Raw genomic sequence first — 12,614 nt, 5'->3', positions numbered from 1 at the left:
GTGTGACACCAGCTCTGCGTGTGACACCAGCTCTGCGTGTGACACCAGCTCTGCGTGTGACACCAGCTGTGTGTGACACCAGCTGTGCGTGACACCAGCTGTGCGTGTGACACCAGCTCTGCGTGTGACACCAGCTCTGCGTGTGACACCAGCTCTGAGTGTGACACTGTGTGACACCAGCTCTGCGTGTGACACCAGCTCTGCGTGTGACACCAGCTCTATGTGTGACACTGTGTGACACCAGCTCTGCGTGTGACACCAGCTCTGCGTGTGACACCAGCTCTGTGCGTGACATCAGCTCTGTGTGTGACACCAGCTGTGCGCTTGAGGCTCCGCAGCTTTTGTACCCAGTACCAAGAGGAGACCACAGAAAGCTGGGGGGAGCCTGCAGAGCCACCATGACGGCTCCCTGAGAAGCACAAGCCTACACTCCTCAAACAGGCTGCCCCCATGGCCACCCGTGCTGCACAAAGCCCCCAAAAGGCCACTGGTGACTTGCAGCATTTGAAATGGACAGGACAGTGAGCCAAGGTGGCCCCCAGAATATCGCTGGGGTTCCTCCGCTCCCTCTGCACACACTCCAGTGACGTCATCTCAGCTACCCTTACCGCAGGCAGGGCAGTCTGAGTGGAAATCATCTCCCTGCATCCAGCTCTGCCCGATTAAAATGACCTGCAGGGTAGATTTCTGTACAAAAGCAAGGATGGTGGTACTGGGAGGACTGGGCAGCACTGGACAGCAGAGGCAGAACCAGGGCACTGCCATCCACTCGGCAGACACCAGACCAGGCTTACTCTGAGGTGAGGACAGGGGACTGGAGACTTGTGAGGTGGCCTGGAAGACCAAGGAGCAGCCTCTGGGGAGTCCCAGAGGCCACCAGGCCTTGGTAGCATCAGCAGAGCCATCTCACCAGCAGGTGGCACTCAAGGCTTAGAGTCAAGGTCGGGAACAGAGACACCACTGCTACAGGGGGCCCATCTGGTCCAGCTCAGGACAATTGGGTGTGTTCTCCAATCCAGCCTTCTGGGAGGGGCAGGTCTCAGACTGTCTTCAGGAGTCCCAAAGGCCCCACACTGAGGATGTCAGGAAAAGGACCAAGATTTCCAAGTCACTCCTGAGCTAGGGTACCCTGAGCCTCCTGCAGGGAGGGAGCCAGCACCTCTCTCCAGCACTCACGGCCTGAGTACTGTGCTTTCCTGGCTTTTTTGAAGATTCCTCAATTACACTTCCCTCAGATTCTTCTCCCGACCATGGGAAAACCCAGGGGCTCACAGCCCCTAGAGTAGTACCCAAGCCCCCATTCCTTATCAATGCCCATGGCAGACATCACTTGGAGACCCCAACAAACTCTATCACCAACCACCAGAGCTGGCATCTGAAGTGAGAAAACCAAAGGCCAGTTTAGTGCCCTGAGTTAACGGATTCTCCTACCTTCCTGCCACAACTCTGACGACACACAAAACAGAACCACCTCTGGCTTAGACTTTGTGCACTAACAGAGACGTCTCACACAACCTGATGCTCTTGTGTAGTCCACAAACTAAGCAACCCTACCCGACAGCCCTGGGACAGAGCGAAGCAAGGACAGAGTAAGAACAAACTCATTCTTTACAAAGCAGAAGATGATTGGCACCGCCACCCCCAGGCACACCCGACCGCATTCACAGACACTGTGAAACAAAACGGAGGCATTCTTGACGTGTGAAACCATCCTGATGCCACGAAGACCTGCCAGCTACCCTCCACAGGCCCTGTGCAGGCTTGGGTTCACAAAGGCCACCGATGCTGAAGACACAGACAGCCTATGGGGGACAAGGGGAGCTGAGCCTTCTCACTTCCTGGGCTTTGAGGTCCCTTGCAAAATCACTCTCTCTCTCCTTAGTCTCACCAGAGCATCTTGGGAGAGCAGCAACTGAAGGGAGGCTGCCCTGTAGTGCCAACCACCAGCCTGCCAAGGCCACAGACTGCACAGTGGCTACTGCTGAACACCCACGGTTCGTCCCCGAGTGGTCTGTCCCAGGTATCATCGTCTCTTCTTGCTTGGTCTCTATCAGCTGCTGCCTCCACAGCATGGGCCCCAGGTCAGCATCTTTGTCCTGCCACCCTGGCTGGAAGGCCGTTCTGATGTCACCTGCACAGCTGCAAGTGCGGGTGCTTGTGCAGCTTCTCCATCAGTTCCTCCTCCTTGGGCTCTTCCAGGATGTCCCTGCAGGGTAGGGACAGTCACACAAAAGCTTCAGAGAGAGAGAGAGATGTGCAAGCAAAGCCAGCAGGCATGGTCTACGAGTGCCCAGGACTCAGTCCCCAACCAGGAGGTACTTTCAAAACAGTCTGTGGCAGGGCATGGGGACAGCGGCGTACAGGTCCTGCCTCAGGAAGATGCAGATGTTAAAACCTTTGTGTGCAGTGATGAGCACACTAGAGGAGGCTAAGGAGGGTTCGATGTAGAGAGTACCGTGTACACAGCCTGGACTCTACCCCTGCACCAAAGAGAATTAACTGAAAGCCTGGAAGCCTCGAGAGTCCTCACACCCTCTGGCATGACTGCAGCTGGCACATAGCCAACGCTGGTGAAAGGACATGGAGTCCATGACAGATGGCCATGGACAATAGCCACTCTTCTATACAGGCAGAGGACAACCTCCATAATGCCACAAAAGGAGAAGGTGTGGCTCCTCAGGCTACCTGGCTGTGTCCCATGGCATCTAAGAAGCTATAAGACACCGGAGGGTAGATGGTCCCTGCTACATGCTAGACCCCAAGTAGAGCAGAGTCCATGTCCCTGGTGGAAGCACAAGTGTCCACAGTTGTGTTATGCTGTGAGCATCTCTTGCCAGCTCAGCGGCAGCCCAGGGGACTGGATGGAGGCTCAGCGGCAGCCCAGGGGACTGGATGGAGGCTCAGCGGCAGCCCAGGGGACTGGATGGAGGCTCAGCGGCAGCCCAGGGGACTGGATGGAGGTTCAGCGGCAGCCCAGGGGACTGGATGGAGGCTCTCTCCCAACCCCCGCCCAGTCAGCTCCACGCCTGGAGGCACACTCCCAAGGCCCACACCTGAACATGAGCTCCACAGACATCTGATAGGTGATCTGCCGGGTACCAACAAGGAGCTGCTTATAACTTCGAGGGTCCCATCTGTGGAGAAAGTTCTGGAGCAAGAAGAAAGATATAAGTACGGCACCAGCTTCGGAGCCAGAACCCATTGCCCAGTCTGCAGTCACAGTCCAGTCACTGTGGGGAGCAGCTCAACCCTAGACATCTGGATGCAGAGCCTATGAGATACACACCCGTGAAATAACAAGATGCCCGACTCCATCCGCAAAAATGCTTGGGGTCCTGAGAACCCCAAGACTGTGTACTTGCTAGTGTTGTGTGTCAACCTGACACAAGCTGGAGTCATCAGAGAGGAAGGAGCCTCAGCTGAGGAAATGCCTCCATGAGATCCAGCTGTAAGGCATTTTCTCATTTAGTGATCAATGGGGGAGGGCCGAGCCCATGGAGGGCAGTGCCATCCCTGGATTGGTGGTCCTGGGTTCTAAGAAAGCAGGCTGAGCAAGCCATGGCCTCTGCATCAGCTCCTGCCTTCAGGATCCGTGCCCTGATTGAGTTCCTGTCCCGATTCCCTTCAGTGATGACGGTGATTTGAGAGTGTAAGCCAAATAAACCCTTTCCTCCCCAACCTGTTTTTTGATGTTTTGCTGTAGCAATAGACACCCTAGGACAGATGAGCCAGGGCAAGCAGCTCAGAGGCCCCCAGCCAGGTTCCCTTCCGCCTGTAGTCTTGATGGGTAGTGGGACTCTCCCACCAAGACTCTAGACAGCTCAGTAGGCAATCTCAGGCCTGGACAGAGATAGCTGGTACCTCCAGAAGCAGAGCCAGAAACAGGTTGATCCAGATGACAGAGGACACCAACCACCATAGCACAAAATACACCGTTGACCACCTGTGAAGGACAAGGAGGCCAGGACCCATTTTGAGTTGGGTGAGATCATTCCAGAAAGTCAAACAGCTCCCAACGCACATCGGTGAGGGCCTCATCAGACCTGCTGCTAACTCCAGTGTAGAGTGTAGTAATGTCCCCATAACGCCAGGACTTGGAGGTGCCAGAGACACCAGAGGAAGCCTAACATGAGATGCAAGTTAGACTTAAACCCAGGCCGTTCTGCTGAGCTGGTCAAAGTTCTCCAAGCTATGAGCTAAATGAATCACCTCGCTGTTCCCCTAGGACTCCACCCCATGGAAATCCCCAGAATCCCCAGACAATAATATACACCATTTATTGCTCCCACACTGGCACCCCCAGAGTGCATAAGCCCAGGACTCTGGCTATCTCCCAGTGTAGTGTGGATGAAGGTTGAAGCCTGCCAGGACACGGCTTGGCCAGCCTTCCAAGATCAGGGACCATTTCCCTTCTCAGTCTGCCCAACTCAGAGCCAGCGCCGGGGCAGACAGACTTACGGGCCTGAGTAGCGCCGATAGGCGTCCAGGAATACCTGCCAATTGTTCACCACCATCACGTTCCACAGTGTGATCAGAGCAGCCTGCGGAGCGACAGAGGTCGGGTCCAGTAGGGCCCAGGACAAGGCACAGGAGGAACCCAGGGAACGGGCAAGGCAGAGGGGTGTCCCAGGTGAGCTGGACCGAGGGACAAGGCAGAGGACTCACAGCAAAGTCATCAAAATTGTTGGACCAGTAATTTAGCTGCTCGAAGCTTCCACACGGGGCTGAGCTGTTGTTAGGCACCAGGCTGGAGATACAATGTCCCTTGGTTAGTAGCTGTAGCCAGGGGCCTGTGCAACCAAGCACTGGCCCACTCTTCAGTCCAGCATGGACTATTAGGTCCCAGGGGAAAGGCAAAGGAAGATGCCACTTTCCAGCCACACAGGGAGAGTATATGACCATGTCCCAAGAGGCCCCCATTCCTGCGATCTTGGACTCCAGGTTCTGAGGATGGTACTCTACCCCCAGGCCCACGGCAGCACCACCATAGCCTAGACCCTCATGAAGGGGACCCTCAGAGACCCGGGTCAGGACACCTACAAGAGATATTTAGGGAAAGGGCCCAAAGAGGTGCCCATAGGCTAACGCCCTCAGGCACCGTCAGTCCCTTACCTGCTGTTGCCAGGAGGCACAATGACACCTCGGAAGAGGTTCATCCCAATGATGGCGAACACGTAATATGCCACCTGGAGGAGAAGCCGCTGTCAGTGTAGCCACAGGGCCAGGCTGAGGCCAAAGGAGGGGAGTCAGGGGAGCACACAGACGACCCTGTCCTAAAAGATGGAAGCCGGGGAGACCAGAAGCACCAGGCTAGCTCTCCAGAAGGTCTAGGTGCTTCTCAAGTTCCACAGCTGTAGGCCTGCTATCAGAGAGGACAGACCAGGCCATCTGGCCTCAGCTGAGGCCCAGGCACATCTCGGCTTCTGCCTGGCACACATGGCTACAAGCCCTGAAATATGTCTACAAAGAGCATCTTTCAAAATCTCAAGCTTAGGCCTATGGGGGCTGTGTGGGCCCTGAAAAGGCCATTTGTGATCTTCTCACTGTTTCTCACTGTGGTACATGACCCAGGAGTCATGAGGGACCGGGCAGTTACCACAAGGACCCTGGGGATAGTAACCCCAGGTCCTCTCTGGAAGGAAGGGACTAAGTCTGGCATCCTGGCACTGCTGTGAACTTCACCAGAGCAAAGCCAGGCCAGACACATGCCACTTAGACTCCACAGAGGCAACCCAGCCAGGACTTACCACCAGGATCCCACCAAATGCCCTCAGGTTCTGGATCAGGCCTAGGATGGTGCTGGTTACTACGGCCATTGGCTGTGGGTAGGAAGAGGGTTTAGTCTGACTCCTCCTGCCCCGGAGACAACAGTGCACTCCGCAACACACACCCTCACCCTGATGAGGAGAGCAGGGGGCACCAACAAGCTACTCCATAGCGAACCACACACATCTACACTTGGACACCACCTCAAGGCCATCTACACTCCTACACATATCACACTCCCTCAGACGCCCACACCACATACGTCCTGTACACATCCACCACATATAGAAACCCTACATATCCATACACGTTCACACCCACACACAAGCTCACATATCCCCCAAATATGCCCAGCCTCCTGGGGGTGCTGAGTCACGGGTTCCTTTTAGAGCCTGGCATCCAGAACCTGTGGCCACCCTCTGACTGCCGGCCCACGGAGACATGATTTGCATCTCTGTGACCCAGAAGCTAAAAGAAATGGAAGTATGGGCTCTTGATCCAGTGACCCCACCCCAGCAGCTCAAGAACGCTAAAGGAGCTTGAAGGTGTGTTCCCTGGTGATGAGTACCCCCATCCCAGATCACGGTGTGTGTGTGTGTGTGTGTGTGTGTGTGTGTGTGTGTGTGCATACCTTCACGTTCGGGATGATGCGTAGGAAACGGAACACAATCAGTGTGTTCACCAGCCGTGTCATGTCCCACAGCGACAGTGGGCCATACTGCTTGGGCTTCCTAGCAAGACACAGGAGCCATGTTAGGAGGTCCAGGGGAGCAGAGGTGCTAGGTAGCGGGGCGAGCAGACAGCAACAGTAACTGTATGGACACTAGGCAGAAAAAGCTCCCAGGAGGTGGGAGACTGAGCCTGGCCATACCCTTCTCACACCTAGTGCCCAGGTAGCCATAGCCACAGCCACACCGTAACTACAGCCATACTTAGCACAGCCACAGTCACACCTCCCAGGACAGCCACAGCCACACCTCCCAGCACAGCCACGGCCACACCTCCCAGCACAGCCACGGCCACAGCCACATCTCCCAGCACAGCCACGGTCACATCTCCCAGCACAGCCACGGTCACATCTCCCAGCACAGCCACGGCCACAGCCACACCTCCCAGCACAGCCACGGTCACACCTCCCAGGACAGCCACAGCCACATCTCCCAGCACAGCCACGGTCACATCTCCCAGCACAGCCACGGCCACAGCCACACCTCCCAGCACAGCCACAGCCACACCTCCCAGAGCAGCCCCATAGCATGAAGGCAGAGATGGTATTCAATGCCCAGGTCCCAGATCTGTCGAGATCAGTTCCGAAAGAACTGACAGGAAGCTTGTCCCAACCTCAACCTATTATCTGACCTTTGGCTCTGTCCCATCACTGACCTGTCCCATCTGGGCCTATGACTTCTGGCCCAACCTCCTATCCTATGATCTAGTCCTGATCCCCCAACTCCAGTGTCCCTATGGTTTCTCTGAAGCCATTCTCACCCCAAAAGTCACCCTCACAACTCCCAAGGTGATGGGACAAAGCTTGAGAAGGGCTTGGTTCACATCAGAAACAGGATCACTGCTCTCTCACGGCTCCTGCCTGGCAACGTGGGCGGACTGTCCCTGCCCATCTTCCAAGCTATCCCAGCAGACACCCCAGAGGCAACCCCCAGCCCTAAGAAGTTTCTCCCAATTGTGTCACTGTCTAAGTCAAGGTAGGGCGGGGATCCAAAGTAGATATAAGTGGCCCCAGGCCTGTGCTAGTCAAGTCTTGGCTCCCTCTGATAGCAATCTAATGTGCCATCCTTGGCACAGGGCAGCCTCACCCACCAAGGCACTGGTATAAGCCTAACACCCATTGGCTATGCCAAAAGTCCTGGGACCCTACCCAGAAGTCTGTCAGTACAGTAAGAATGGGGCTCAGTGGGCTCAAATAATGCCCTAACACCTCAGGAAATCAGGGACACCTTTTTACAAAAAATAGACAGACACTCAGAGCACAGGAATGAACCAAGGCCACATGCTGGGAGGTACTAGCAAGGGGATCTTCCCATCCTACAGCAAAGGAATCAGTCTTTGACCCCAGACTCCCCAGACCTGAGTTGGGCCACATTTTCCATGCTGGATGGCAGGGGAAAAGGGACATGGTCACTAGTTAGAATACCTTACAAGGGACAGCCACTGCCTAGCAAGCCACTGCAAAGGGGACTGCCTGAACGAGGGGCGGTGTCCATCTCTGCCTGTCCCCCACGCAGGGCAGACTCAGCCGACAGTCCAACAGCCCGACTGGTAGAATGGCACATGCCAGTGTCCAGGGGCTCTGTGTGGGACTGAAATCTGTCACCTAGATGCAGTGAGACAGGTCACTGCTCAGGTGGTATCCCCAGGTTCTCTGCAATCACATACCATCCTGAGTGCGGCAATCGGTACACAGCCAGAGTAGAAATCTCCAAAACCTAAACCACAGAGAGAAGGGGGCATCGTCCAGCAGTGCCAACCCAGGGTGCACCTCCAACAGTGCCATCCCAGGCAGCATGCAACAGAATCCCAAGACTTTAGTGCATCTCTTGGGCATGCAGTGGATCTCAGAGTTCAGGCCTGGCCCCATACATCCAGATGTCAGACTTCTGCCAGCCAGAACACTCCGGCTTTGGAGTCAGGACTTCGGAAGCCACTTATTCATAGATGGACCAAAATTCCTGGCTCAAATAACTCTCTCTATGCATGTCCTCAGGGGCCACTGGTTCTCGAAATGTCACTTGAGGTCACTGCTGTAATACCCACACCAAGTGTGAGCCCCTCACTCCCAGAAAGTGGGGAAAAGAAAGTTCATGGATTCTCAAGGGCATCCTGGGTAGCTGAGACCCCTGACACTCACTTCCCGGGCTGCACTGTGCCAGGGGCTGCATTAGCTGCCGACAGCGCTGGGTCCTGCTGGACCTCCCTCAGGAGGAGAAGTGGAAGTCCAGCCCCTGCAGCACTTGCACACAATGGGATCAAAGTTCCCGCATCCAATCACGCACTTTACCCTAGATCCCTCAAGCCAGGAGCCCCACTTCCTCCTGGATAGTCCACAGTACTACCTGATATACCTATACTACACTAGAAACCCAAAGGGCCCAGACAAAACTGCCAGCCAGGCTCACACAGCTGCCAGGAGAGGTACCCCAGCTTGCATGGACTTTACCAGGAGGACAATGGTGAGGAGGCCATCGAACACGTTGGTACGGTAGGACAAGTAACCCCGCAGGCCCAGCGCAAACACCTTGAGCAGCAGCTCCAGCACGTAGTACAAGATGAAGACGTAGTCAAAAATCTGAAGAGGCAGAAGAACCCAGCACCAGCCTTACCTGCTGCATCCTTGGAGCTCGTCCTAGGACACCAAGGCCTGTGGCCACAGCATTCCCCCCACTTCCGCTGCTGCCCTTCCGGGACCCCATCCCCCATGCTTAGGGCATCGCTGGTATTTCTGCTTCCTGTTTTGTCCTATTTCTGAGGTTCACAGACACCCCAGGAATGTAGATCTGCACCTGACCCGGGCCTCCCCAACCAATGGGCAATGAAAGGAAACGTTCTAGGCTAGCTCTTGCCTGGAGAACCTGAGCTTGCAGAAGCTTCTCCCCAACAGGACAGAGAGCTTGGGGTGGGAGCTCACCAAGGAAGATGGCCTCTACCAGGAAGGAAACACAAGCAACTCTTCCTCTACAGGGAGTCATACAGACTCTGTCACACACAGGACAGACCAAGGGGAGGCTCACTCCCCAGGTGTATACAGTTCTGTTCATTCTGAACTGTGAGACAGCCTCCTCAAAGTCACAAACAGAATCTAACAAACAATAGGCTTCTGCTTAAAGTTCCAAGTGGAACGTTTCAATTCCCAAGGGATTTGACAGACCCTTTTAACATCAGAAGAGATCACGGTTAATTCTTGGAGGCAAGGCCCAAAGCCTGAAGCCATACAGCCCACAGGATCCAGTCAGCACTGCAGCCCAGCTGGTCTCTCCTCTCTACAAGACCCAGGACCCTCAGCCTCCCACCCCTCTAAGCAGGGGCCCATGGGAGTCCCCACCCAGGCACTCTGCCCATTTAACCAGAGCCTCCATCCCCATGAGGGATCTCTGCTCTGGACTCAGCCACTCTGTCTCCGCCCTGCTCCTCTTCCTCACTGCTCAGTCCCTGGCAGATCTGACTGCTCCACAGGCCAGCAGACGCCCCTGAACTCACCCCCAGGACAAAGTCATCACGTTCCCCGGGCAGCAGGTCTGAGTCCAGCACCAGGAACACCTGCAGAGCCACAGAGGAGGTCGGCTTACCACTGTGGCCAGTCGCAGTGTTAGCGGGGAGGCGGGCACAAGGGAAGGCTGGCTGCAGGAGAGGGCCTCCCACACCACCACAGGGTAAGCCCCACTCACACAGATAGACAGGAGGTTTCCCAGAGCGATGACGTTCCCCAGGTAGTCAAAGTAGCGGTGACTGAAGATGAACTGGGCGCTCTGCAGAAACGGAGACTGGTACTGGGGCTTCGGCGGGTGCTACAAAGGGAAGCCACACTCTCAGAGCTGTGGTGAGGCAGGTGACATCCTCCAACCTTACCTCCTGCTCTGCCCCATCTAGCCTCAGAAGTAATCCCAAACACATGAGAGCCTAATCACAGTGACCTTTATATAGCTAAATGATCTAAATCTCTAACGCCCAGTATGTAACCATGACACATTAGTCATTTGGAATGTATGCTTGCAGGGGGAGGGGGCACTGAAAAGATGGCTTAGTGGTTAAGGGGACAGGCTGGTTCTCCAGAGGACCCAAGTTCAATTCCCAGTACACACTTGGTGGCTTACAACTATCTATAATTCTAGTCCTAGGAGATACAACACCCTCTTCTGGCCTCTGGAGGCACCAGCACACATATGGTGCACAGATATGCATGCAGACAAAACACCCATACACATGAAAAAAAAAGTTTAAAAAATAAAATGCATGCTTGGGAGCTAGAGAGATGGCACAGCAGTTAAGAACACAGAGGATCCAGGCTCGGTTCCCATCACCACCATGGTACTTCACAGTCATCTATACTTCAGTTCCAGATGACCCAATGCCCTCTTCTGACCTCCACAGAGACTAAGCGCACAAGTGGTATCCACACATACATGTAGACAAACCCCTCATGCACATAAACTATGTGTGATAAAGGCCTTGTCACCAAGCCTGATGACCTGAGCTCTATCTACCCCTAGGACCCATGTGGGAAAAGAACAGCTTCCTATAAATTGTCCTCTGACCCACACATGCACTGTGGTACGCACATACATTACACAAAAAGTACATAAAATACAGTAAAAATTAAAATTGCACCAGTCAGTGGTGGCGCACGCCTTTGATCCCAGTACTTGGGAGGCAGAGGCAGGCGGATCTCTGAGCTCCGAGTTCGAGGCCAGCCTGGACTACAGAGCGAGTTACAGCACAGTCAGGGCTACACAGAGAAACACTGTCTTGAAAAACAAGAATAAATGAATAAACAAACAAATAACCAAAATTTTAAAGGCATACTGAATGGGCAATACTTTGTGAGACATTCCTAAAGCTGGCTCACCAAGTGCTAGGACAGCAAAATGACAAACCCAGGGGCACTGTGGTCATCCAGAGTGGACAGCAGTGGAGGGCGGCCTCACAAGATCAGTGTTTTCTGGGGTCCATGACTTCCTGTGACACCTCTGGCACAGGGACAGGGACAGAGTGGGAGGTGGCACAGCAGACTGATGCAGCAAACCACAGGAGCGGTCTGATATGCGCGAGTCCACCCTGAGGAGGCAGAGAGGATGCTCCCGCTTCCCCGGGCACTGTGGGATAATCCTTCTGTACGCTGTGAGTATGTGTGACTCTCTCATTGGTTAGCAAAGACCTGACTGGCTGGTAGCCAGGCAGGAAGTATAGGCGAGACAACCAAACTAAGGATATTGGGATGAAGAAGGGCAGAGTCAGAGGAGTTGCCAGCAGACGCAGGGAAAAGCAAACTGGGAACTAAGAAAAGGTACCAAGCCACGTGGCAGAGTGTAGATAAGAAATATGGGTTGATTTAAATGCAAGAGTCTGAGTTATCAGCCAAGCACTTATAATTAATATAAGCCTCGGTGAGTTTATTTGGGAGCAGCTGGTAGGACAGAAACTTCCACCTACACCCAGGGGTAGGAATACCACCACACAGACACCATAAGTTTCTATGAAACGGAACCACTGACCTCTTCCGTGGCTAGCAAAGGCCACATTTCACGTGACAGTTCCAAGTGAAAAATGGTTAAGGCTACCAGCAGGGTGCAGGAAAGAGAGTTCATCACCAAGAGTGGTTTGCACGAAAAGATCTCAAACTTGAACTCCCTATCAGGGACAAGCATGCCCAGGACTGCAGAGGGCGCTGTCCACGGGAAGATGCCAACACACTCTGCTGAACAGAATGACTCCTCTGGGGAGGGTCCTCAAAAGGCAGGTGCTACTTCTCAGCTCTGATTCACTGTCAGCACCAGCTCCACCGTGAATACAGTGCCTGTCAGCATGCTTATCTACAGCACGCATAGGGTGGCTCTCAACAGGACAAGACAGCAGTGCGCAGCCCCTGCAGCTTCAGGTATCGTGCAGTGGTGTGGCATCAGGACACCTGGTGACTCTGCAGACATGTAGTCCTGGCACCCTAGAGCCTCAGCCTGACCCACTGACAGTGAGCTGGTGTGTAGGGGCTGGCTGCCCAGAGGCCCTTTAGCGCTCTGCACACCCCGGCCCCTGCAGCTCCCAGTACAGATGCTCTCAGCTGCCAATGGCCCACAGAGCGGTGCTGGCTCAGGCAGGCCAGAGGTCTGCTCCCCAGAGAC

The 12,614-nt window shown here is 54.6% G+C and overlaps 1 protein-coding gene across 2 annotated transcripts in view; it reads right to left on the bottom strand.

Moving 5' to 3' along the window:
* Positions 1 to 1,590: 1,590 nt before the first annotated feature.
* The window catches only part of Tpcn2 (two pore segment channel 2), a 30,150-nt gene continuing 19,126 nt past the window's right edge, over positions 1,591 to 12,614 (bottom strand). For both annotated transcript variants that reach the window (XM_048458260.3, XM_048458261.3), the window contains 12 exons: positions 10,167 to 10,286; positions 9,979 to 10,038; positions 8,942 to 9,070; positions 8,161 to 8,210; positions 6,398 to 6,497; positions 5,748 to 5,819; positions 5,113 to 5,186; positions 4,666 to 4,747; positions 4,459 to 4,541; positions 3,862 to 3,943; positions 3,054 to 3,148; positions 1,591 to 2,206 (listed from right to left, as the gene is read on the bottom strand). In XM_048458260.3, coding sequence (XP_048314217.2) covers positions 2,128 to 2,206; positions 3,054 to 3,148; positions 3,862 to 3,943; positions 4,459 to 4,541; positions 4,666 to 4,747; positions 5,113 to 5,186; positions 5,748 to 5,819; positions 6,398 to 6,497; positions 8,161 to 8,210; positions 8,942 to 9,070; positions 9,979 to 10,038; positions 10,167 to 10,286 — 1,026 coding nt within the window. In that variant the 3' untranslated portion in view covers positions 1,591 to 2,127. The remainder of the gene's footprint in view (positions 2,207 to 3,053; positions 3,149 to 3,861; positions 3,944 to 4,458; positions 4,542 to 4,665; positions 4,748 to 5,112; positions 5,187 to 5,747; positions 5,820 to 6,397; positions 6,498 to 8,160; positions 8,211 to 8,941; positions 9,071 to 9,978; positions 10,039 to 10,166; positions 10,287 to 12,614) is intronic.

Source organism: Myodes glareolus, chromosome 7 (genome assembly GCF_982192425.1).
Source record: "Myodes glareolus chromosome 7, mMyoGla1.1, whole genome shotgun sequence".
NCBI lineage: Eukaryota > Metazoa > Chordata > Mammalia > Rodentia > Cricetidae > Myodes > Myodes glareolus.
Note: the sequence above shows the minus strand (reverse complement) of the source record. Positions and strands in the feature narration are given on the sequence as shown.